At 35.4% G+C, this 25,809-nt stretch overlaps 1 protein-coding gene across 2 annotated transcripts in view; it reads left to right on the forward strand.

Moving 5' to 3' along the window:
* Positions 1–25,809, forward strand: part of TMTC2 (transmembrane O-mannosyltransferase targeting cadherins 2) — a 187,562-nt gene that overhangs the window by 73,537 nt on the left and 88,216 nt on the right. Inside the window, exon 2 of one of the 2 annotated variants that reach the window (XM_026699094.2) lies at positions 1,536–2,106. The exons of the other annotated variant lie outside the window; for it this stretch is intronic. Coding sequence (XP_026554879.2) covers positions 1,536–2,106 — 571 coding nt within the window. The remainder of the gene's footprint in view (positions 1–1,535; positions 2,107–25,809) is intronic. 2 annotated transcript variants of the gene reach the window in all.

The following is a 25,809-nucleotide window of genomic DNA, read 5'->3' on the forward strand; positions in this document are numbered from 1 at the left end:
AGCTGACATCTTGTGATACCACCACTTGACACCTGCTGCATCTGGCCATCTGCAAGATAGGGGTAGGATTCTTGCTGTAGATAATCTCAAAGGAAATCTGGTTCACCTCCTCTTTAAGAACTCTAGAAGAAGCAGACTAGAAACTTGGTTTTTCCTAAAACAGGATGGTACGTGAACTCGATGACTTGAACACTTCAACTGATGCCAAATGTATGTGTGCTTATAGGCCAAGTACTATATTTTCAGGTGTTACATGTGATTCAAGGTATTGGTTGTTACTTAAAAAATTCTAATGGGATTGGGATCTGAGAAAGTGTGAGAGTACGTATCCCAAGTAAAATCAATGTGTCCAACAAATATAAATCAAAAGTGCTGCTATAAATCCCTCCCAAACCAGGACATTTGGTCAGAGGGGCTTGGAAATAGGCAATATTTGTATAGAACAGTCCTTCCTATTATGGCTGTCATGATCTTTTGGAATACATCAAGACCTCTCTGTACAGAAGGCTTTTAGTGATTTCTTTTATTGAGTGAACTATCCATGTCACCAATATTGTATTATGCAATATTATCATGCGTTATTGTGTCATTCATTTGTATATAGCATTTTATCACATTTTGACTAAACACGTACCTCTTAAGACTCAAATAAAATGAAGAAATATAATACACTTATAAATAAATTTGGAGGTCGCAAGATTCCTAATTCTGCTTTAAATAGTATAGTGTGTATGTGTTTAATCCTTATCAATTAACAGTAAGAACCTGTTTCTTTCATTCTCAATCAGATGGTCAAAATGTTTTTTTTAAAAAGTAGAACTTCAATTTAATTTGAAATGATTCTGTATGCTTTTCTATGAATTGAGAGGAAAATCCAGTGGGATGTTTCCAGTAATGAAAATCATTCCATCAGCAAGTTGAAGGTTTCTGTTTCTCTGGAGCAATCATTTTCAGTGTATAAATAGTTGCAAAGAGAAGAATAGGAGGCAATCTGTTGCCTAAAATATGTGGATATCAAAGGCAAATTATATACGTTTGTACTTCGTGTGGAACCAAAGTATAGACCTTCAAATCTATAAACTTTTGGCTACCTTTCCTACTCCTATTAAGTAGCTATCTCTTTTTTTGAGACATTTATCTGTAAATTTCAGTCACAGTTTTTTAGTTGATTATATTTCTTTTACATCATAATTATAATTTATCAATGATTGCTTCTGGATTAGGCTCAGATAAATGAACTGTTTTAAGTTAATGTATCCTATGTTTCCAAGGTCTGAAAAGCCAATTGATGAGGAAATTCGTTGAATTGAAAAGTTAGTAGAAGCAGCACTTCTATCACTACTTGTGTGGAGTTTAAAATGGAGAATTGAGTTTAAAATGGAGGAAGAAGTACTATGCTTGATAATGTACCTTTTTATGCTAATTTCATATCAAAATTGAAAACAAATTTGTTAATTTTAGTTATATTCTTTAGCAATTCCATTTATTGTTGTCATGTAGTTTGATTATTTTTGTATTTGTTTTGTTTTTTGTAGCCGAGCAATCAAGACAAACCAAGATCTTCTTCCTGAAACACCATGGACACAGTTATTCTATAATGACTTTTGGGGCACTCTTCTGACCCACAGTGGGAGCCATAAATCCTACAGACCTCTCTGCACACTCTCTTTTCGCATTAACTATGCTATTGGAGGAATGGATCCTTGGAGTTACCACCTCGTAAATGTCCTTCTACATGCAGCAGTCACGGGTCTTTTCACTAATTTTTCTCGAGTGCTGTTTGGTGATGGACACTGGACCTTATTAGCTGGTTTGCTGTTTGCTTCTCATCCCATTCACACTGAAGCAGTGGCAGGGATTGTGGGAAGAGCTGATATTGGAGCTTGCCTTTTCTTTCTGCTCTCCCTAGTCTGTTACATTAAACACTGCTGTACAAGAAGCTACTCAGAAGGAACCTGGGGCTGGATCTTGGGTGCTGGTCTGTGTGCCACTTGCAGCATGTTATGGAAGGAGCAAGGAGTGACCGTGCTGGCAGTGTCAGCAGTTTATGACGTGTTTGTATTTCATAGGCTAAAAATGCACCAAATTGTTCCTGCTGTATATAAGGTGAGTGGGGTTGTGTTTTGCAATTATTGATTGTAACAAATACATGGATTTTATAAAAAAAACAGAAATGAATTATCTAATGATTCAATCTGTCCTTGTTTTTTTTTTTTTCCAACAACAGCAAGTATTGTACTTTATACTCTAAAAGGATTCAGTTAGTTTCACTACAAACCATACTCTCAGTAATAACCATGTGGTTTTATTTGTAATTGCCTTGGGCAAATGTTATTGTTGCTTCTATTAAGAATTCTATGTGTTTGGAAAAGAGGGACTATTCTTTATCCCCCCCCCCCCCCTCTCCCATCCTTCAGGTTTACATTCAGCAAAATCATAACTGACTTATGGTAGCTTACAGTAATACATAATACAAGCAAGTTTGTATTTGGTTATACAGATAGGTATGACTTTAGTAAATAACGTGATTGTACAAAGCATTTGAAACCAGTGCTTTGCTCTGCGAGCATGGGACTTTGATTTGGAAGCAGCTGTCTTTAAATCCTTAAAGCAAATAAGACAGTTTGCAAGATTTTTGTGATTGCTTTGATAGCTGTCCCTGACTATATTTGCGTGTGAAATAGCCAAGTGAGCTTCGCAAACAAAGTGACTGTTGTAATGATTAAACAAAATATTTTGAACATATTGTTACAGTTTTATGAGGCACCTCTTTCAATTGTCTTGCACAGCCCTAGCAAACTTTATGCAGTTTATGGCCCTGGACTTTCATTTTATCACCACCCTGCCCTGAAGGGTTATTTGAGATTGTGGTTTGATGATCTACTAATCTAGTCCAAAGTAAATCAAGCTCTTTTCCCCCAGACATCAAATCAAATTCTCAAATAAACCTGATAGTTTTCCAGATTGCTATTTTTTTAAAAAAGTGAACTTACTGTTATGTATACATGGACTGATTTGTAGGATGCTTTCTCTGTACATAGTCATTTTATTTATCTATTTTCCAAGGCATGCAGAGCTATCACAATAATGTGAAACACAATTTCATCAAGTGAACAGATTTTAAAGAGAGTTGTAATTATAGAAGCCATGCATATTCAGATGCCTAATTCTGCCACTGCATTTCCCAGCCTGAGAACGGGGGTGTTAATCAACTTTGCAGATTGCAGTATTGTGTCCAATTAGTACTACAGAGCTTATTTATGTCTCTCTGCATTATGTTTGCCTCCATATTGTCCTGGCTTTTGCATATGAGGCAAAGGGTGTGACAATATTTTGATTTAACATGCATTGAAATTACTTCCTCATTGGCTGTGTTATTAACAGTGCTGTTAAATGCTTAGCTTTTACATTTTCTGAGTACCAACCACTGTTTAGAAATCAATGCACAACACATACACAAAATGACTGTTAAATACCTTCCAATGCTTTAAAGCTGTGGTTTTCGGTCTGTGGACCCGGGGGGGGGGGGGGTGCGATGTCACAGGAGGTCCACAAAGGCTTGAAGGAATGTTATGATTTAAATCTTGAGCCTTGGGGGTCCATGACCATGGTCTATGGTCATAAAATGTATTTAAAGGAGGTCTGTGGTGAAGAAAAGGTTGAGAATCGCTGCTTTAAAAATGGCATTTTTTAAAATAATGAAAGTTTTATTCAAAAGATATAAACTTTTTTAAAGAATCATACAACTGTAGGGTTGGGAGGGGCCACAAGATCAACCCTCTAAAGCAGGGGTATCAAACTCGATTTAATTGAGGGCCACATCAGGGTTGTGTTTGACCTCAGGGAGGCGGGGGGGTGGGGGACGTGGCCAAGGTGGGTGTGTCCAATTTGATGTCACTCATGTTGGGGATGCCTGTGGTGGCCTGAGCGCTCTGCCAGTGAAAACGGGCTCCCGAACTTCATTTTTGGCTGTAACAGTCTCCTGCAACCTTCTGCCAAAGAAAATGGAGCTTGGGAGGGCTATGGATGGCCCTCTTGAGCTCCGTTTTCACTGGCAGAGGCTCCGCAGGCTGATCCTTCTCTGTTTCCAGGGTAGCTGCATGGGCCAGATGAAAGCACCCTGTGGGCCAGATCCACCCCCCTCCCAGGCCTTGAGTTTGACACCCCTGCTCTAAATTGTGAAAAACAGTTTTCCATAAGGGCTGTCTCTCTGTTCCATAGGTGGAGAACCCACAGATAGTCTCTTACACAGTTGTATAAATCTATCAGGAAGATTTTAAAAAAGAATTATATTTAACTGAAATTTAGGGAATAACTTACATTATCTATTTCTGCTTCTGTGGGAAGTAGTTTTTGATCAAGTTCCCCGTGTTTTCCCTTTATATACCTGAGCATGGCTATTTCCAAACTAAACATTGTAAACTCCTTTAATCTATTATCTTGTAGGGGATATCCTAAAGTCTCTGAATGGTGTTTGTTGTCATTTTCTGAACCATCTCCAAGCTGTCAATATCTTTCTGTAAATGTGATGTCTAGAAACATGTACAGTACTCGAAGTGTGGTCTCACCAATGCCAGGTAGTGAAAACTGATAACTTCATGCTTCCTTCATACATGGTTTCTAATGCAGCTCAGTATTGTGTTAGTCTTTTATGTTCAGATTGTTATCAGTGATCACATCTAAATCCTTTTCAGTGTTTCCAAATCATGAATTCCCCATTTTGTACACATGTATCCTACATTTTTTTCCTACTTAAATGTAATATTTTACTTCTCTCCCTAGTAAAAGACATCCTGTTCCTCTCAGCCCAGTCTACGAATTCCTCCAGATCAGTCTGAAATTTGCTGTCATACTGTATGTTGGCTAGATCTCTCAACTTTCTGTTAAACTTAAATTTAATATGTTGCTCATCCTTACCATCATCCAGGTCATTAATAAAATTGTTGAAGAATACTGGCCCCAGAGCCGAAGCTAAAACCCAAAGCTAGCAAAACCCCCACTGAATTACAGTTTTCTAACTCTACGTTAGAGAATTAATTCAGACTCTTTGTACTTAGTCGTCTGATACATTTTGCTATAGTGTCACCCAAACCACTCTTTAACAAATTAGTCATAAGTTGGCAACTACTTATACTATGTTGATAATATTACTCTTCCAGATGAAAATACAAATGATCAAGCAGCAAAAATCAATCAGCAGAATGAAAACAGGAAACATAAGATTAAATGCAAAGTAAACCACAGTCATCATAATAGGTCCATTAGCCAACGTTAGAGCTGACAGAGTTGTAAGGAAGGAATATATTTAAATGGTAGATAGCTTCTTTTTGATCAACCATAAGAAGTAACCAGCAATCAAATGTGCAACAGATTAGCACTTAGTAAGGTACCAAAGAAGACTTTGGAAATGTATTCAAATATCATGTATCTGTGTACCTGTGGAATTCTTCAGGTAATGGTTTTATCTCTAACACTCAGGAGAACTGAAAGTTGGGCTTTCAAGGAGCCAGAATAGAAAGAGTGTTGGCGCTTTTGAATGTTAGGTTTGAAGAAGATTCCTAAGAATATCAGGGTTAGCCGAGATAACAAACGATTGGATCATAGAACAAGTTAATCCAGAATTCTTCCTCAAGGCACAAACAGTAAGGTTTTTTGGACACCTCATGGGAATACCTAGTTCAAGTGGAAGAGCTATATGCTTGGAGAAATGGCAAGAAACAAGAAGAAGACAAGCAATGGCAAGGCAGACTTGATTGTACATAATTAATAATTACCAAATATCTAATTATCTGTAGCATTCAATGTATTGCAATATGGATGGACAGCTTTATCAATCATTTAGGGTTGTATACTATGGATATTTTTATTAAAAATTAAGAAAAGTTACTTTTATTTTAGGGAAACTATACAGCTCATGCTTCAAGAAAGGCATATGAACCAAAATAATATTTGTACTGCACGGAGTTCTCTTTTTTGCTGTTTGATCAAAAATGTGCATTTCTTGAAGATCTGAGAGTTAAGCCAATAGAGTCACCCTTAAGTAATGACATAAAATTCAATTATCAAGAAATCTGGTATATCTTAATTATCAGTTTAAATCTTAAAATTCATGTCTAAGATTTGTTGCACTGGCAGTCTTTGTTTAAGATAAATTCAGAATTTAAAATCCATATTAATTGCAGTATCTTATTGGGAAAATTTTCACTCTTTTATGTCCTTTCTAAGGTTATCTGTGTAAACTGTTTTTTTCAAAACATGAGCATTATAATAAGAATGAAGACATCCTAAAAGCCTTTCATTGAATAGGATAGTACATTTCAGCAAATTATCTTTTTAATAATAGTGCCAGGAATATTTGGACTTATTTGGACTCACAAGTGTTACAGTACACTGGTGAGCTTGTAAGGATCCTTTTACAGCACTTAGGACCATATTGTCTATTTATAATTTGAAAACAATTGGTCCCAAGCAAAAAAGGGGAGAAAAATCTTAACAACCTGGTATGTAGTAAATAATTGTTAGATTTAGAATGTTGTCTGACCCCTTGCCAGTTCTTTTATTTCCACATAAATGTTCTGAGACAAATGTGCCTTTAAAAGTGCACTAAACTGTTAAACATGGCCTTTGTGTATGCTGTGGATTTTTATACTTTGAAGAACGGAATAAAAGGTTAGAAGCACAACTGATTATTCGCTTATAGAATAGATGCATTCAAGATTGTTCAACCGAGATTTAATTTCTCTAGCATTTATATCTCATTATAAACGTGTGAAAGTCTGAACAAATATTTGTGTTTGTTTCTGTCCTGCAGTTTCCTGTGTCCTAGAAAACAACAGGTGCTATTAAAACAACAACAAAAACATGCTAACTGCAGTTCCTAGTAAACAAACCCAATAACTGCAAAATATAATTTTGAGATTGCTCATTTTTTAAATGCCATATTGCACTATAATTTGAATAGCATCATTAAGCCAAAACTTATAAAAAAATTAGCAACAAAAGAAACAAAGGAGAATAATAAAATCTCAGGCAATGGTTTTGTGATAGTTTAATGATTTTCAATGAATAAATAAAGGTCTCCAAAACCATATGCTTTCTCTGTCTGCTTTGTCTTCTATTACTGCATTATTTAAAAAGTCTGGTAGACTTAAAGATCTTCCATACACCCTTATAATCTATCTGGGTATATGGTGTACCTCTGAAGCAGATTTTGAGATTGTGAGAAAGATTGCTTGATGAAGGATTCATTTACAGATTTTTTGTGAGAAGTGCATCATTTACTTTTATCTCAGACTTTTTCTTTCCTTTGGAAGTTTTAATATATTTTTTATGAAAGGAAATGTCATAAGCTTAAACTTTAAGTGAATTGATATTCTTGTTATCTGGTATTTGTGACTTTTTAAAGTTGCTGCTTCATTTTTGGATTAGCTTTTTGCCTTTTTGCTTTTAATGATCATATTTTGATCTATGCTTTATTTCAGTTATATGTAAACAAATCTTTGATGAAAAGAGTAGTACAATGAAGAAAGAATAAATGATTTTAAGAAAATAAAATGAACAAAATTTCTTATGACTTATAAATCTGTGCCTCATTATATTAAAAACATTTCAAAATATACTCTCTTATAAATTAAGTTATAAGCATCATAACCTGATTTAACTCTAATTTAAATAATTTCATTAAAATGAAATTATTTAAAAGAGTTCCAGCTTTAAAATAGTATAGTACAGGTTTACTACTATAAAAGACCCAAGCAACAGGAAAAAAATGTGAACACATTGAATGTCTTCCAGATTTCTTTTTTTTATTATTTTCATTTCTCTTTGAAGCTAAAGGTGAGATTATAGGTTTTTCTCAGGAAATTGTACAGATGGTTCTTGCCTATTGCTGAATTCAAGAATAGGATACCTTTTTCTCAGGGACATTTAAACTTCAGGGGATTGATTGTTAGATGTTTTCCTTTTCTCAGAAGGCTATTTCTTAACATGTTAGATACTGTTTTAGGAAAAATGTTATATTAGGATACTTCAGAAATACAAGAAACAAATTTTAATGTTGTGACATTTAAAGATATAATTTAAAATACTTGGGCCATAGACATTTGTTTATGCTTCAGTATTGCAGTACTGTTTACTACAATACTCTATTAAAACTATGATTCCTAGATTCAGTAAAAAATAAAGTTAATTTATCCAACATTAAATATGAAAATGTCCTTCGTTTTGGGGTATTTTTTTTGGATGCTAGGAAGTAAATACTATAAAGAATGTAAAATAAAATTGCAGTGTTGTACTGGAGAATACTGATAAAATGGGGGAAAGCTGATTATAGAATATGCTTGTGGAAATATATTACTTATATAATGGTCTGTCTCACCATGTACTGTTTGTTCACTAAACTCCTTTTTATCAAGAGATAAGATGGAAGCATGATGAGCGTATCTACATCAGTGCTCCTTCAAAAATTCTAGGCGTCCACAAGACAGCATGAATGTTTTTATTGTGAGAAAGTATGTTACAAGGCCAAAGCAGCTAATGAGAAGCAGTACTTCCTAGTTAGTGTACATTCTTTCCAATTTTTTTTCATGTGAAGAATTACCATGAACTGTGGTGACACAGTGGTTAGAATACAGTATTGCAAACTAACTCACTGCTCACTGCCAGGAGTTCCATTCTGACCGGCTCAAGGTTGACTCAGTTTTCCATCCTTCCGAGGCCGATAAAATGAGGACACAGATTGTTGTGGGTGGGTGGGTGGTAGGCAATATGCTGACTGTAAACTGCTTAGAGAAAGAAAGGCTGTAAAGCTTTATGAAGCTGTATATAAGACTAAGTACTATTGCTACCAAATGGACAGATTCATATATGAAAATATACTCCTATAGGTACTTTGATGCAAAGTTTGTGTCCACTTTATGGATCAAAAACAGTACTTTAAAATTCATCCTACTAGATGAATGTAGGGCCTGAAGTACGAATGTATTCATGGTGATCACACCCATTCATAAATGGGCCATTGCAGTTTTCATTGGCTGCAATTTTCAGATGCAAAAGCATTTCCATACTGAGTGCATTGCAGCAATTAAATTGATAAGAGATGAGGTGTGCACCAGCAGAAGGTATAAAAAAAACACTACATTTCATTTGGAAACAGCTATGAAGAGTCTTAAGATCCAGGCTATTTTCCAAGAGAAGTGCTTGCCTCCTGGAACCAGAGAGCCAACCTTTCTTCCTCAGTGATACTGTTGTTTATTAAGGTAGGTTTGGAACATCCACTAAATAGGGAAGACAGTGCCTTTCCAAATTTTTACAGACAATTCAGAAGGATGTAATATGGTCTCAGAAACTGCTCCTTTAGTCCCTACCAGCAAGATCAATCCCATTCCATGCCCATGACTTAATCTTGACTGAAAGGAATCCAAATAATCCATTTCCCATATAGCTCTTAGCAGCTGAATTCTCACCACAGTCTTAACAGATTTCCTTAAAAGGAAAGATTGGAGACTGGACTATAGTTTTCAAATACAGCCAATTCTAGGAAGTGCCTCTTCAGGAAGGGATAGATTATATCATCTTTCAAGCCTGGAGACATCATCCTTTATTATTAAGAGGCATGCAGTCTCCTGGATATAGTCATCCCGATCCGTTTTCTGAAGAAGCCAGAAGATGCAAGGTTCCAGAGCACAAAAAGTGATGCTGGAGATATCAATATGTTTCACAGATAGTTGCATATAAATGGCTTTTGATTGAATCAGTGAGCATTGTGTAGGTATGAGAATGGTAATCAGTAGTAATCAACACAAATTTAACTACATTGCATTGTTATTTGATTAAATTTGTGCTTGGAGCTTTTTATGCTTGCAATATATGAAAAGGCATCATTATGTATTATCTATGCTGCTAAATGTTCAAAAAAATTCTTCAATTAAATACATTGTTATTTTGGTAATTGCTTTTTATTTTATTGTATTACAGAGTAAACCACCACCCACACAATACAAATGCAGCATTAAAAAGTGCTGAAAAAATACTTTTAAAGTAATGAAAATAGTTAAAATTAGTTTTAAAAAAACCTTATTGTAAAAAGTGTCACTATGAAAAGATCTAAAAATTGTCATAATTTTATTTTTATTCTTCTCTGCAATAAATGTCACCAACACTTAGTGACTTCATGCTAGTATAACAGTAAATTATCATGAATTGTAAAAAAAATCCTGAGTGTTTTCACCTTTGAGTCTCCTAACATTTCCTCTTCTGCAGCAGCTGAGAACAGAAAACCAGAAAGTAGCATTTCCAGTTTTATTAAGTCTGTTATATTATTATGACTTAAGGGTAAAATCTGTGCTCTTAGTTATACTTAAAGTAAGCCATAAGCTACATTTTGAATTCTGTTTGTTTAAATAAATCATAGTACAAACCTTTGTATCTAGGTTTAGACAAAATATCAAAGAGCAGTACAGTAAGTTGAAAGTGGAAATGAAAAATTTTATTCTCTGCAAGATTTCACAGGAGACAGAAGTAAATGACAAGCCATAGTTTTCATGAATATAGCCTTTGGATTTGTTATGATGTTATATTAATTCCCCCCCCCCTGGTTTTTCTGTCTGTTGTTCCATCCACAAGGTCATTATTTTGACCTTGCAGTCTTATATAATTTTAATGATTTCCCCCCCTAAAGTATAAGAATTCAAATAATTAGTGCTAAAATGAACTTTTAAAAATGTAAAGGTTTCTTTCATTTTCAGCCTTTGGAAAATTCTATGGTTCAATCCACCTATATGCATTTGAAAATGACAAATAGAAAAAGCATAAAAAAGTCAGCCTTTGCATTCACTTTTATGTCTTTTACAATTATGACATCATAGAGTTTCAGGGGGCCATTTAGGCAATATCTATTCCAATACTATGCATTATGCAGAAGCAAAATTAAAGCCTTGGGGGTTATTTAAAAACAACATGAAATTGTTGGGCATTAATCATCATCTTCTCCACTGATCTGAAGGGAGAATCCAGGCTGGGTTGTCTCTAGTCTCCTAGCTCTGGAGACCGAGTTGAAAAACTGAGGGCACACCCCTGGTAACGGTCCCCAGTTCTTCACTCGGTCTCAGCGTGTTCAGACCACCCTTTAAGGCCTCTGAATAGTTAGGATTGTAGAAGAATATTCACCCTGTGGATTAAGTTTTTTTTTTTCGCAGAGAGGCTTAGATCAGGTTTGACAGCGAGCCAGCTTGCCGGTTTAGCACTTTCATTTTTTTGCGCCTGTTTTCCGGTTCGCGTTTTTTTGCTTGTTAATTTAATTTTTGACTTTTCTTGCTGGTGGACTGGTTTTTGTTTGTTTTCTGTCAAAACTTGAGTGGTGACCCTGAGACCCCATGTGGCCCGGGCTGGGGTGGGAGTCGGCGTCTTATTTAACTCGCCTCCTCCTGATCCACTTTCCCTTGCCTGAGATGAGCCGCAGCTGCCACAAAGCGCTTCTGTCCCTTTTCAGTGGCAGGGCCATTTATTTCGTTTGGGAACAATCTTGCAGTTCGTCTCCAGGATTGTCCCTTGGGGGTTCTGGCCATTGGGATTAAATCCTGACACCCAACCAGTCCCCAGAGAACCATAGCAGCTGCAAGACGCTTGAGTCTGCCTGATAATTGCGGTGCAGCCAGCGCCAGGCTTGCAAGCCTCTGACCTGTCAGGGCTTGCTGCAATTCAAAGAGGAAGCCATTTTTGTTTGTTTTTTCAACTTTTTTTCCTTGACTCAGCTTTTGAATTGCGGAGCTGGGCTGAGCTCACCACTTTGGGTCGCTCTAGCCTCCTGAAGTGGTGGACAGCTACTCTGGCTGTAGCTGACAGCTTAGGCTGAATATTTTTTAGTTTTAGTTTTTGATTTTTTACTTCTTTCCCCCTTTCTCTACCCCTGTCAAGTGACAGTTATTTTAGGCGGGCTCAAAGATGGCCACCAAGGGAGCTGATCAAGAATTGTCAGTTCTTCAGCAGGATAGAAAGAAGGCTGTAAAGGAATCCCCCAAGCCCAGGTCTGCTGGTCTGGAGGCAGCAGCTAGGATTAGAGCTAGGGCTCTAGCCCCTAAGAGATCCTCTAGGGTTGAGGATAGACAGGTCATTCTTGCTATTCTTGTCGGGGTAAAATACCACCCATAAAACATCTTATACAAATTTTCTTTATATGCTGTTGACATTGTTATTTTATAATTTTGAGACCACAATTTTTGCCATTTCTCTAGATCAATCCCATATCCAAATTCTTCCCCCAAGCAATCATAATTTCTTTAACTTGTTCTTCTTCTAGTTTAATTTCTAACAAATAGCCATACAATTTTTAATCACCTTTTCATCAGTACCTGTCAAAATCTTATCTAAGTCAGTCAGTTTATTATAAAAACCTTCTGTTTTAGAGTCTTTATCATACCTTGAATGTATTTGTGCATATGAAAACCAATTCATCTTTATACCTTGTTCCTCTAATTTTTGTATAGATTTAAGTTCACCCTTTTCATTCAATATTTCACCACATCTAACTGTTTGTTCCTTTTTGTATATTATAGGATAAGAAAATGCTTCAATAGTCGATAGCCAGACTGCAATTTCCAAACAACATTGTCTTTTAGTCTTCTCCCAGTTTAACCACAGAGACTCTCGTATATAATGTCTTCTAAAATAACCCTGTGTTTTAGTTCCTTTATACCATAGAAAAACATGCCACCCCAACAACAGATCATGTCCTTCTAATGACAACAATCTAGTATTTCTTAATGTTATCCATTCCTTAACCCACATCAAATTTGTAGCTTGGTAATACAACTCCCAATTAGGCAAACCAAATCCTCCTCTTATTCTAGCATCTTGCAAGAGTTTTTACTTTATTCTCGCTTTCTTACCTTGCCAGATATATTTCAACACAATTTTATTTAAATGTTCAAAGTAATCTTTTCCAAGCCTAATTGGAATTGTTTAGAACAAATATAAAATTCTGGGTAATCTATTCATCTTGATTGTTGATATTCTCCCTATTAATGACAGTTGTAAATTATCCCATTTCGCCAAATCTAGCGCTATCTGCTGCTTAAGTTTGATATAATTATTCTCTTTTAGTGTATTGCATCTTGCTGTCAAGTGTATCCCCAAATACTTGATCTTATTCGTGACCTGGATTTTCAATAGGTCTGCCGGTTCTTCCTTTTGTCTTGATAGCATATTCTTTGTCAAGATCTTTGTCTTATCTTTATTTATTTTCAAACCAGCCACCTTTCCAAATATCTCTATCTTTTCTATCAATTTTGATGCTGTTTCTAGTGGGCCTTCTAGAATGAAAACCAGATCATCTGCAAATGCTTGCAACTTAAATTCTTCCTTTTTGATTTTCATTCCTTTTATATTCTTTTCATCTCTAATATTTCTGTTTAGTACTTCCAAGGTTAACACAAACAACAGAGGTGACAGTGGGCACCCTTGTCTTGTTCCTTTTCTTATATCAATAGAATCTGTCAGTTCTCCCTCTATCATTACCTTTGTCGTTTGCTTATGATATATAGCTTCTATTGCTTGAATAAATTTTTTTGCAAAGCCCATCTGTTCCAGCTGTAATAACATGAATCACCAATTCACATTATCAAATGCCTTCTGTGCATCTAGAAATATCAAAGCCATTTGTTTTTCAGGATGTGCCTCGTAGTATTCCAAAGTGTCCAATATTACTCTCATATTGTCTTTAATTTGTCTCTTTGGCAGAAATCCATTTTGATCAGAATGAATAAAATTATTTAAGTATTTTTTAAGTCTTTCTGCCAATATTGAAGCAAAAATTTTATAATCTGCATTTAGTAAGGAAATAGGTCTATAGTTCTTGATTTGTAATGGATCGGCCTCCTCTTTTGGGACATGTGTAATATAAGCTTCTGACCATGATTTCGGTACCCTCTTCTTTAATGTAACTTCATTCATAACTTCTAGCAATGGAAGATTCAGTGATTCTTGTAATGTTTTATAAAATTCTGCCGGAAATCCATCTGGGCCAGGTGCCTTTCCATTATTTTGCTTCTTGAGTGCTTCAGTAAACTCCATCGTTATATTGCTTTCTAACATTGTTTCAATCTCTTTAGGTATCTGGGGTAGATTAGCATTCTGTAAATACTGTTTAACTCTTTCCTCATCAATATTCTTTTGTGTGTATAGTTTCCCATAATAATCTCGAATATTTTCCTTCTTCTCTTTACTGCTATAGCAAACTTGGCCTTGGTCATCTATTAATTGCAATATTTTCCTTGATTCTTTCTCCTTTCTCAATTTATATGCTAACCATCTACCTTGTTTATTTGCATCTTCAAAGTTGTTCTGTTTAGCACCTCTAATTTTCTGTGCTAGTTCTTCTTTTTCTATTAGACCCATTTTATGTTGAATTATATCCATTTTTAACTTAATGTCCTTTTTCTGTGGCATTTTCTATAGCTCTTGTTCAAGTCCTTTCTACTTATCCTCTAATACCTTAGAGGCTAATCTTTTCATAGTATTTCGTTTCCTTGTATAGTCTATAATCAAGCCTCTGGCCTATGCCTTCATTGTATCCCATATGTTCTGCATTGATGTATCTTCTTTTTTGTTTTCTCTAAAGAAGAAAGCCAGTTCTTTCTCCATCCACTGTGTGAAGTCTTCTGCCTTTAATATAGTATTATTTAACATCTATCTAGATCTTCTTCTTTGTCCTTTCCATTTAATTGTCATTGGATTGCGATCTGCCCAAGTACTTCTTTCAATATTTATTTCTTGAATATTAGTTAACAATTCTGTTGACATCTATATCATATCTATTCTGGACCCTGATAAATGTCCATTTGAGTAGAAGGTATATTGTTTAGCTTTAGCATTTCTTTCTCTCCATGTATCTTTTAAGTTTATTTCATCTACCATTTAAAAAAAAGATATAGGGAGAGTCTTTCTGTTTTGCTTTATTATTTTCTGTGCTGTGTAGTCCAGTTTATTGTCTACAATTCCATTAAAATTTCCCATCATAACTATATTAGCATAGTCCAGTTCAATTATTTTCATATGTAATTTTTTATAAAATTCTTCTTGATTGTCATTCGGGGCATAAATTGCAATCAGGAGTGTTTTCACATTATTGTCCATTATTTCCACCATTAATATTCTGCCATCGTCATCAGTATAAATCAATTTCGTTGGGATAATATCTTTAATATATAGAACCACTCCTCTTTTCTTGCATTGTGTCAAAGAAGTAAATATTTTCCCTAATTTTGGCTGTATCAACAATTGTTCATATTGCTTTTTGATATGTACTTCTTGTAGACAGATTATATCAAATTTTAATTTCTCTAATTTATGGAAAGTTTTCCTTTTAACAGCTGAGTTGAGTCCATTTATGTTAATTGTAATCAGTTTTTTCTCTTCCATGGTTATATTTTGTAGTTAGGTTTAGCAGCTCTCGTAGATCTTAGTTCACGTTCTTTGACTTCCACCTTTCCACCTACTGCACCTTCTTCTTTTTCAGTTGTCATTTGGCAGTCCTCTTGGAATTCAGTTAGTGAAATTTCTTTTTCTGCCTCTTCCTTTTTCCCTCCGAAAAATTCTGTGTAAAATGATTCAGCTTTTTCAGTTGAGTCAATTCTATATCTCTGTTCTTGCCATGTGAACATTAAACCTTCTGGAATCAGCCATCTATAATTCACCTCTTTTTAAAGTAGCATTTTGGTCAGGAATCGGTATTTTCTTCTCATCTCTCTCACTCCTGTTTCAAGGTTTTGTCCCTTTTCTTCCTCTATGTTTTGGAATCTGAGATAAAATTCTGATCTGTCCATCTCCCATCTCAACATCCCACTTTTATCTTGTTCAACCACAGTTAATCTGCTATCAATATCTCCAATCTTCTTATCTCTTTATCTTCTTCAATTTTTTTGGAATCTCTCATCATACTTCATCATCATTTGTTGAATGTTCTCCACCTTTTCATCAGTTTTTCCTGTTTTTTGTTCAGTGTTCTCTGTTCTCTTTTCAATATTCTCTGTTCTTATTTGAATATGTTGAATTCCTTGCATAATCATCTGCAGGGTAACTTTTTCCTGTTCTTTTTCTTGTTGTAACATCATCTGTATTGAACGTTGTCCTCCAGATGGTGAAGAGGAAGAAGTTGAAGTTGAGGAACCAGGGGCTGTTAGTTTTCTACTCATTTCGGACAATTCAAAATCTTCAGGTTCTTCTAGACCTTAATCCTCTTGTGAAGTAACCAATTGCAATTCCAAATAAAAATAACAGGAAAAAAAAGCCAAATAGTAACAATAATAATAATAATAAAAAAGGAAAAAAAAGAAATTTCTTCAGGTTCTTGTATACCTTAACCCAATTGATTGGTTGAATAACAATAAAAACTCAAAAATGAAGGAAAAGACCATAAATACATACAAAAAAGAGAAAGTTGTTAAATCCTAAAAAAGGCGGAAAAGTGAAAAAGAAAAAAAGAAAAAAGAAAAATTCTTCAGGTTCTTCAACACCTTAATCCAATTAAGAAGTCTCAGATATGAAAGGATGCATAAGAAAAAAAAGAAGGCCAGGAAAAAAAAATATGGAAGGTATATGGAAAGAAAAAACAATACCAGGGAGGGAGAGAGAAAAAAGAAAAAAAGACTACTCCCTTAAAAAGAAAAGGAAGGAAATCATTAATACTAAAGCTTTTCCTTTAAAATAAAATGCAAAAGTAAAAATTAGATTTCAAAAGACAAAAAGAAAGACAAAAACAAGTTCTGAAAGGTCAAAAATCCAAATTGCTATTACAAAATGTAAGCTAGTAAGGAGGGGGTTTGGTAGAGTAAGAAATAGCCCAGCTTAAAAAAAATAAAAAGAGCACACTGCACCTTGTTTGGTTATCCAAGGCTTTTGTTAAAATTTGTAACTCTCTTCTCCAGAGTTTTATCACCTTTTTTTCCTATAAACTTCAACACCAGACTACAGCTGTTGATAGAAACCCAGAAGAGCACCTGCAGTAATACTCTCCCATGCTCTTCCCTCTATCTTATCAAATAGCAATGTCCTTGAAAAGAAGTCTCAGTTCTTTCTCAGCTTTGTCTGGTCAAGAAAAAGAAATAGAATATTTCCAAGCCTCTAATTGGCAGTGTTACAAAGTTTCTTTTGCTTTCAGTTTCCCCCTCCTTTTCCAAACAAAATATAACAAGAATTAATTAAAGAAAAAGATATTTAAAAAAATAACTAAAAGGGAGTCTCTAGCCTAGAATATTATAAAGTCAAAAAGTAGAGAAAGAGTAGATGAAAAAAGAGAAAAAACCAGTCCAGTTTCAAAATGTAAGATCATGTGTAGAAAATCCAGCAATGAAAAAAAAAAAATTACTTTGACATTCCTGTTTAAAATCGCCACTTAATCACTTCTGTCAAAACTTTTACAGATTCTTTCTTTTCCTTAGGGTGTCCTTTCAAATCTTAAAATAAAGAAAAAGTTCTCACCAAACCGGCACACTCTCTCTTTCCATTCTCTTTCATTTTGGAGCTGTCCCAACTTCAGCAGCTTTAATGGTTGCCTCTTTGCCATTGGCAAAAAGAGCTTCTCCTGGATCTACCAGGGACTTTGCGGTATCCCTGGGATCGACAGGATGCACTCTTTACTTTCACCGTCTCTTCGGGATGGTTTAGATCTGATTGGACTGTCCAGGAGAAAAGATATCGGCAGCGATCTCAGACCTCCAGGATCGCATGCCGTATCGTCACGACGCCATCTCCACCCTCCTGTTTCTTCTAAATTCTTTAACAATTCGGAAGTAACCTGTCATGTTTACTTTTTGTTGATGTCCACTTGGCTTGTCAGAACATTTTGTATCAGCAATTTCTAGCAGTGTAGAAAAAGAAGATTCACAGCAGGGCAGTGTGCCAGATGGTTCCTCTGTGTTCTATTGGATTTATTTGTGCTTCCATGATGAGTTCCTAATCCCTACTCCTGTTTCTGATTTAGCCTATTTATCACTTCTATCAAATTGCTACCAGTATGTTATTTTTCTTTGCCATTCCCAGCCTTTCCACCAGTGAACATATTGACTATCCTGCTATTGACTATCGTGTATCAGATACATAGGTTTATAGATCCAGATATACTTTATATTAAGGCTTAAGAAATCTAGAGAGAAATGGTACCTTTTTCAGAAATGCTTTTTAAATTATAAAGAATCATGTATTTTAAAAGCTAGTTAATTTATTATAGCTTATTGTTAATATTCATTTCTTTATGGTTCAAAAAAGAGGTAACTCAATATAACTTAATGTTTAGCTATCTTCATAGAATCATGGCATAGTAATTTTTTGAAGGTGTTTAAGCTTGTTAAATAACTGCGAATTGTATAACATTTCTTAACAATTTTCCTGTATTTTCAGTGCCTCAGTGCCTTTGAGGTTTCATTTTCTTTATTGCTTGGTTTATATCTTAATTTCATGCTTCTGAGATGTGGTTGTCCATAAATAAAACATAGTCGCATCAATACCAATTTTAACTATACATTTAATTATGTTAGATCTGTTAACATAATTAGGGCCACTATTTTATCTTCTTTGCTATAGATAATGGTATCCAACAATTCTCCTATACTTGTGGCATATTGGTTTCTTAGTAATAAGCACCAAGAATGTAATTGAGCGTTATGAACTATCTTCCAGCTAGCTATATGCTCACTTGAGTCTAAAAACAATGTCTTTTTCCATTATCTTAGATATATGTTCTACTTGGGGATTCTGCTGAACACCAGAATGAGACCTAATAAATTTCTAAAATATATCAAGATATTTTACAACAATATGTAACTAGATGTTGCATGGATAAATATAAATATACATCAAGCAACAGTTTAGCTTTTCTTGATTCACTATTCTCCTAAGGCTGACCTGTAGAAATTGAAGCATTTGTTAAGGCTCATAAAAGTTGAAAAGTATTTTAGGCAACAATTGACATATTGATGAAAATACTTCAGCTGGGGCACAATGGTTAAATTAGACAGAATTCTCATTAGACGCATACCTTTAGGAGATAAAACCATTACTGAAGTCTACTGCGTAAATTGTCTAATCCCGTGAGTTTAGTTATTAGCAAAGAGGGATGTTTGTAAGATGTTGTAAGAGTGGCAGCATTGTCAGTATAATTTAGCATATACTGTTGAGCTTCAGCAATTGCAAAAGACCATGTAGGGTCAGAGGACAGCTTTAGATCATTAAAGTGAGTTGCTGTTATACTAGCTGTCCCTTAACCATGTACAGCATGCAATTATTGCCAAAAGCTGAAGTGCAGGCAGATTTAGTGTTTCTGAATTAATTAAAATATTTAATTGGTGAATTACCAGAATCAAACAATCTTAAGCCTTCTTCCATCCATATTCATAATAAGATGAGCTACAATAAAAGAGTGTTTTATTCTCCTCCCTCCCAAAAAACAGACTTTAAATTATCTAACTAGTTTTGAATTAGTAGTTCAAATTGGTAAAATAATAACAGAGTCCATGAGTTGGATTTTATTGTTTACAAGGAATCTAATATATGATCCTTTGACATATTAATCTGGATTAATAACCCCAATTTTATTTGGATAGCGATGTATGTTATAAATTGTTTATTAAAATATAGGCAAATGTGATCAGTTTATGTAATGGAAGAATTGTAATAATCACTATATCTATATTTAAGTTTTAAAGAGGCACAGTATTTGAATAGGTGTTTCAAAGCTTTGCTTATAAAATAATAACAAACAAAAAATATGTATATATGCATGTTACCAAATACTGGACTAGAATGAAGTCTGTGCCTGTGATGAATAAGATTATTATATTATTACTAATAACTAATAATATTGATATGGATAATAATAGAAAGTTTCTATATCAAGCTTTTCTGCATCTCCCGGGTAATCTAAATTTTCTCTTGTTGCTGTGGTCCTTTGAGTCTTGGATATTCTTACTTGTGGTTCAGAAACTGTTCAATTACATTAATCATTTTTCCTCATCATACAGCTGGAAGTTAGATTTTAGCATCTTCAGTAACATAAATCTACATAGCATCAAGTCACAGCTGCAAGATGATGCTGTTATCTCTCTTCTATCTAGTTTGGATATGGACAACTAGTATTATTAATTTTTGTGCGATTCAGTTAACTGTGTTTCTACTAATACATTATATGTTAAGAAAACTGTTTATTTGAGCAGAACATAAAGCCACCTGTGCAGACTGAAATCTAATTATGTTGCAGCCTACATAACTTCTATTTGGAGAATTAATCCTATAAAGAGGCTACTAATTAGCATTTACATTTTGTAATGTTTTTCTCCTGTTCTCAGCTGAATTTTTCTGTCTCTGTTTCCTTTTTGGGAATTCCATGCTTATTGGAACATTTTATAGCTTCAAAAAAGCATTTTGTATGTATGTAGCTGTCCTGTATTGAAAAATGATAAGATAATGGCAGATCTGACATGAACTATTTGTTAACTTCAAGAGTGATAGATGAGAGGAAGGAAGAGCTAAGTTATGTAAACTGTTATATGAAAGAAACAGAAAATAAGATTTAGGATACAAATTGAGTACAAAGAATATTTGTGTGCACTGTGAGAATATTTGTCTGCCTATTTTTTCTGCTGCTGCACCTCCCTGAAATCTTTCCTAAAGGATTCAGCAAAATAGTTTTGATGTAGAAAAAGGGAGCAATGCAGCTGAATGTAGAAAACTCTTTTCAAAGCATTCCTAGCAGATACCTTCTTATCACAAGCCACGGAGTGTTTTTTCTATATAAGAGCAGTGTTGTTGATATATTGTGATTATTCCTGCAGTCCATATACTGTATAATAATGTAAACTCTCTGGGAGAGTTTTTTCCCCCAATCTCCTCATCTGTTGGAATCAATTTTCACATATATATTTCCACGTGAATAGTGTTTAGTACATTATGAGTTGCCTGTGTGTTGATGCTGATTCAAAGGCATGCATGCACACATATATGTGCCTTTATGCCAAGCACATAATTCATGTTTATGTATCTGAAGGAATATTAAAAGTATGTCTTCACAAGGCAAATATATGTGTTCCGAGTCCCATACAGAATTGGATTTTCCCCAGCTTTTCCTTCCAGCACAAGATTGATCCTTTTACGAACAGCCACAGAAGCTGGGTTGGAAAAGGAAAGAACTAAGATTTAATCTCTGATTAAAGCTGGAAATGTGCAAGAAGCTAAAAAACTCCAGGAAACCATAAGCAGGACTTTTATCTAAATAATCCATTCTAGCCAGAAAACTGTATTAGAATATTGGTTTATTTTCTTAGGTACTTGATGAATGTATTTTTTCTTTTATGTACACCGAGAGCGTTTGCACCAAGACAAATTCCTTGTGTGTCCAATCACGCTTGGCCAATAAAGAATAAAGAATTCTATTCTACTGTTTCAGTTCTATTGTCTTTTGCTGTCCTGTTATCTTCAATATAAGGACAACTCTGACATTCTTCATATTGTAAGCTAAACATAAAGATCTAAATTTTTAGTTAGAATCTTTCTGGAATCTGAATATTAAGTTGAATTCTCTGTCCCATTTTTGATAGATTTAGAAATTAGAATTCTTTATTGGCCAAGTGTGATTGACACACAAGGAATTTGTCTCTGGTGCATAAGCTCTCATGTACATACAAGCGACAAGTGATATATCATGATCATAATTATAAAATACATTCATCATAATAAGATACAACACTCAGTCATAGGATACTAAATAAGCAATAAACTTGGGATTCTAAATATAACAATAAAAATCATAAGATAAAAGCAACAAAGTTATAGTGATAAGAAAATAGATAATAGGAAAGATGAAAACGATAATAGTAATACAGCCCTACTAGGTAGTTTGACAGTTAACAGATAACAGATAATCAGAGTTTGAAGGGACCTTATAGGTCATCTAGTCCAATCCCCGCCCAAGCGGGAGACCGTACACCATTTCTGACAAATGGCAGTCCAATCTCTTCTTGAAAGTCTCAAGTGATGGTGCTCCCACAACTTCCGAGGGCAAGCTGTTCCATTGGTTGATTGTTCTCACTGTCAGAAAGTTTTGCCTTATTTCCAGGTTAAATCTCTCCTTGTTCAGTTTCCATCCATTATTCCTTGTCTGGCCTACAGGCGCTTTAGAAAATAGCTTGACCCCTTCCTCCCTGTGGCAGCCCCTCAAATATTGGAAGACCGCTATCATGTCTCCCCTGGTCCTTCTCTTTACTAGACTAGCCATGCCCAGTTCCTGTAACTGTTCTTCATATGTTTTAGTCTCCAGTCCCCTAATTATCCTGGTTGCTCTTCTCTGTACTTTTTCTAGAGTCTCAACATCTTTTTTATAATATGGTGAACAAAACTTGATGCAGTACTCTAGGTGTGGTCTTATTAAGGCCCTATAGAGTGGTATTAGTACCTTACTTGATCTCGATTGTATCCCTCTGTTAATGCAATTTGGGATTGCATTAGCTTTTTTGGCTGCTGCTGCACACTGCTTGCTCATATTTAGCTGGTTGTCCACTAAGACTCCAAGATCCCTCTCACAGTGACTGTTATTGAGCCTGGTTTCACCCAGTCTATATGTGTACATTTGGTTTTTCTTGCCTAAGTGTAGGACTTTACTTTTCTCTACATTGCATTTCATTTTGTTAGATATGGCCCAGTGTTCTAGTCTGTCAAGATCCATCTGGATCTGAGCCTATCTTCTTGGGTGTTAGCTATTCCTGCCAGCTTAGTATTGTCTGCAAATTTAGTAAGTTCCTCTTCTATTCCCTCATCTAAGTCGTTAATGGAGATATTGAAGAGTACTGGGCCTAAGACAGAGTCTTGTGGTATCCCACTGCTTACTTTCCTCCATGTAGATTTAGACCCATTTCCTCCATGTAGATTTAGACTACTCATTGAGTACGGTTTGTCAGCCATTTGCAAGTCCATCTAGTGGTGGTGCTATCTATTCCATTTTTTTCTAGTTTATAAGAAGTAGGTTGTGGTCTACTTTGTCGAATGCCTTGGTGAAATCTAAATATATTATTCCCACAGTATTTTGCTGGTCTACTAATTTAATCACTATGTTGAAGAATGTTTTGGGAATTAATTGTTTAGCAGAGTACTGTCCTTGTGTCTAGTTGTTTTGGCATGCAATTTCTTATTGCATTATCTTGAGAAGAAGTTGAAGTAGTTTATGTCCAGGATGTGAGGGGTCTGTATGTATTTTCACAGCCCTCTTTCTTTCTGGCTCGTGCAGTATACAGATCCTCAATGGAAGGCAGTCTGGTTACAATTGCTTTTTCTGCAGTTCTAACTATCCATTGAAATCTGTGTCTGTCTTATTTGATTGCAGTGTTGAACCAGACAGTTATAGAGGTGCAGATGACAGACTCAATAATTCCTCTGTAGAACTGTATCAGCAGCTCTTTGGGTAGTCTGAGCTTTCTGAGTTGGCGCGGGAAGAGCATTCTTTGTTGTTCTTTTTTGATGACATTTTTGATGTTAGGTATCCATTTTAAGTCTTTAGATAGTATAGAACCTAGAAACTTGAATCTCTCTCCTATTGATACTGTGTTGTCTAGTTTTGTAAGAGGTGATAGAATAGGAGGGCTTCTCCTAAAATCTATTAGCATTTCTACAGTTTTGAGTGTTCAGTTCAAGATTTTTCTGGCCATACCTCAAGGCTAGTTGTTTAACTTCCCATCTGTATGCAGATTCATCATTGTCTCAAATGAGACCAATCGCTGTTGTACCATCTGCAAATTTCAATACTTTAACAGAGGGATCGTTTGAGATGCAGTGGTTGGTATAGAGAGAGAAGAGAAGCAGAGAGAGCACACAGCCCTAGGAGGGCCCTGTGCTAATTGTACAGGTATCTGATATGATTTTGCCTAGCTTCATCTGCTGCTTCCTGTCTGTTAGAAAGTTATGATCCACTTATAAGTGTGGTCAGGCACAGCTAGCTGAATTAGTTCAGTTAGAAGAGTACCTAGAATGATGGTATTGAATGCCAAGCTGAAGTCTTCAAAAAGGACCCTTGCATAGGTCCTTGGAGATTCAAGATGTAGTGCAGAGGCATCTGCTTATCTATTTACTCAGTAGGCAAATTGCAGGGGGTCTAACAGCAGATCTGTGATAGTTTCCAGGTGGGCCAGCACTAACCTTTCAAAGTTTTTCCTAACTATGGATGTCAGAGCAACCAGTCTGTAGTCATTCAGCTCTTTGAGGAAAGGTTTCTTCAGCACTGGGATGACAGTAGAGCATTTGAAACAAGAAGGAACATATCATATCTCTATTTTGCAGAGGTGTCTTTGAAAATGTTCCAATCTCTGAAATCAAGGCAAGGTTGTAGCTTTCTTTGCGTCCTCAGTCCAAGACTTCATTGATTTAATTGTTGGTTTTATGGTTTTAAGCCTTTGTCCATAAACAGGTACATAACAGCTACTCATGATAAAGACTGATAAGAATCTTGTAATGTTGTGTAGCAGTGATCTAAAGTATTCTTTAGTAAGACAGTTGACATGCTGAAAGTATCTTGGTAGCTCTTGGTTTAAGTTAGCACTGTTGAAATCTCCTAACACAGTGAGGAGTGAATATGGGTATCTCTCTTCAGCCCACATAATCTGGTCAGCTAGAGTTTATAAGCATTATTTATGCAAGCTTGTGGAGGAATGTGCAAATAGAACAAATGTGGAAAACTCTTGTGGAGAATAAGAGTTTGCAATCTCTAAGCTTTGGTATGTCCCACTACTGGATGCTCTGAACAGCTCTTGGGAGAAAGGGCATTGGTACTTACCTGATACGCCCGTTCTCTTTGAGCTGTGAAGAGCATCCAGCCCCACCCTTTTTTTCCATCTGGTGGGGTTCTGTTTCTGCCAATGAATTGTTAAGGTATTGAGGACGAGGGTTTTTATTTCTCTCGTCTTCACCAAAACTGGGGAACGCTGGGGAGGAGTCTTGTGGAGGAGGAGGAGCGTTCCACAAATTAAGCCCAGCCTAGACAAGCAGAGACTGGAGCACCTCCCACTACTGGATGCTCTTCACAGCTCACGGGCGTGTCCTGTAAGTACCAACTCCCTTTCTCAACTTGTGTAGGAATCAAGTTATGAATACTGATTTATACTGAAAATATAGTCTTCCCATGAGGATAATTTTAATTCTGTTGAAAACACACACAGGTATTGCTTCGTTATTTCATTTGCTTTGAAGCTATTCATCATAAATAAGTCTCTGGGGTCCTTGGTGTTGTCTGAGCTAAGTTGTTTTCTTGTGGATGTTTCATTACCAAACTAGGTAACATCATCAGTATTAGTTTGGAACTGAAACATCTGGGGGGAAAAACAAGCTCAGAGAGCACCAAAGACTCTACAATTTAACTCTGAGCTACAAATAGTCTCTTCTGTCGTGACTAGGAGTCTTTTAATTCAATCTGTATCATGGATTCACTGAAATAAAAACAATAATATGCAAACTATTTAATTTCACTTTTATATTTCTGATGGTTTTCTCTATTGCTTTTGGAGATGAATGTAGAAGAATTCTGTATACATTGTATTTATTTTTTATTTTATTTATTTTTACCCTGCTTTTTTATTATTATTTTTCAAATAACTCAAGGCAGTGAACATATCCAACATACCTTCCTTCTCCTATTTTCCCTGCAACAACAACCCTGTGGTTTTCATTGCTAAGGTGAAACTGGAACTCACAGTCTCCCAGTTTCTAATCTGGTGCTTAACAACTTGACCAAGCTGGCTCCTACTAAAAAGGAGTATGCTTCTCAGTTTAAAATGTTCTACCTTT

The sequence above is a fragment of the Pseudonaja textilis genome, chromosome 5 (genome assembly GCF_049901715.1).
Source record: "Pseudonaja textilis isolate UNSWEBS1 chromosome 5, rPseTex1.2, whole genome shotgun sequence".
NCBI classification, from domain to species: Eukaryota; Metazoa; Chordata; class Lepidosauria; order Squamata; family Elapidae; genus Pseudonaja; species Pseudonaja textilis.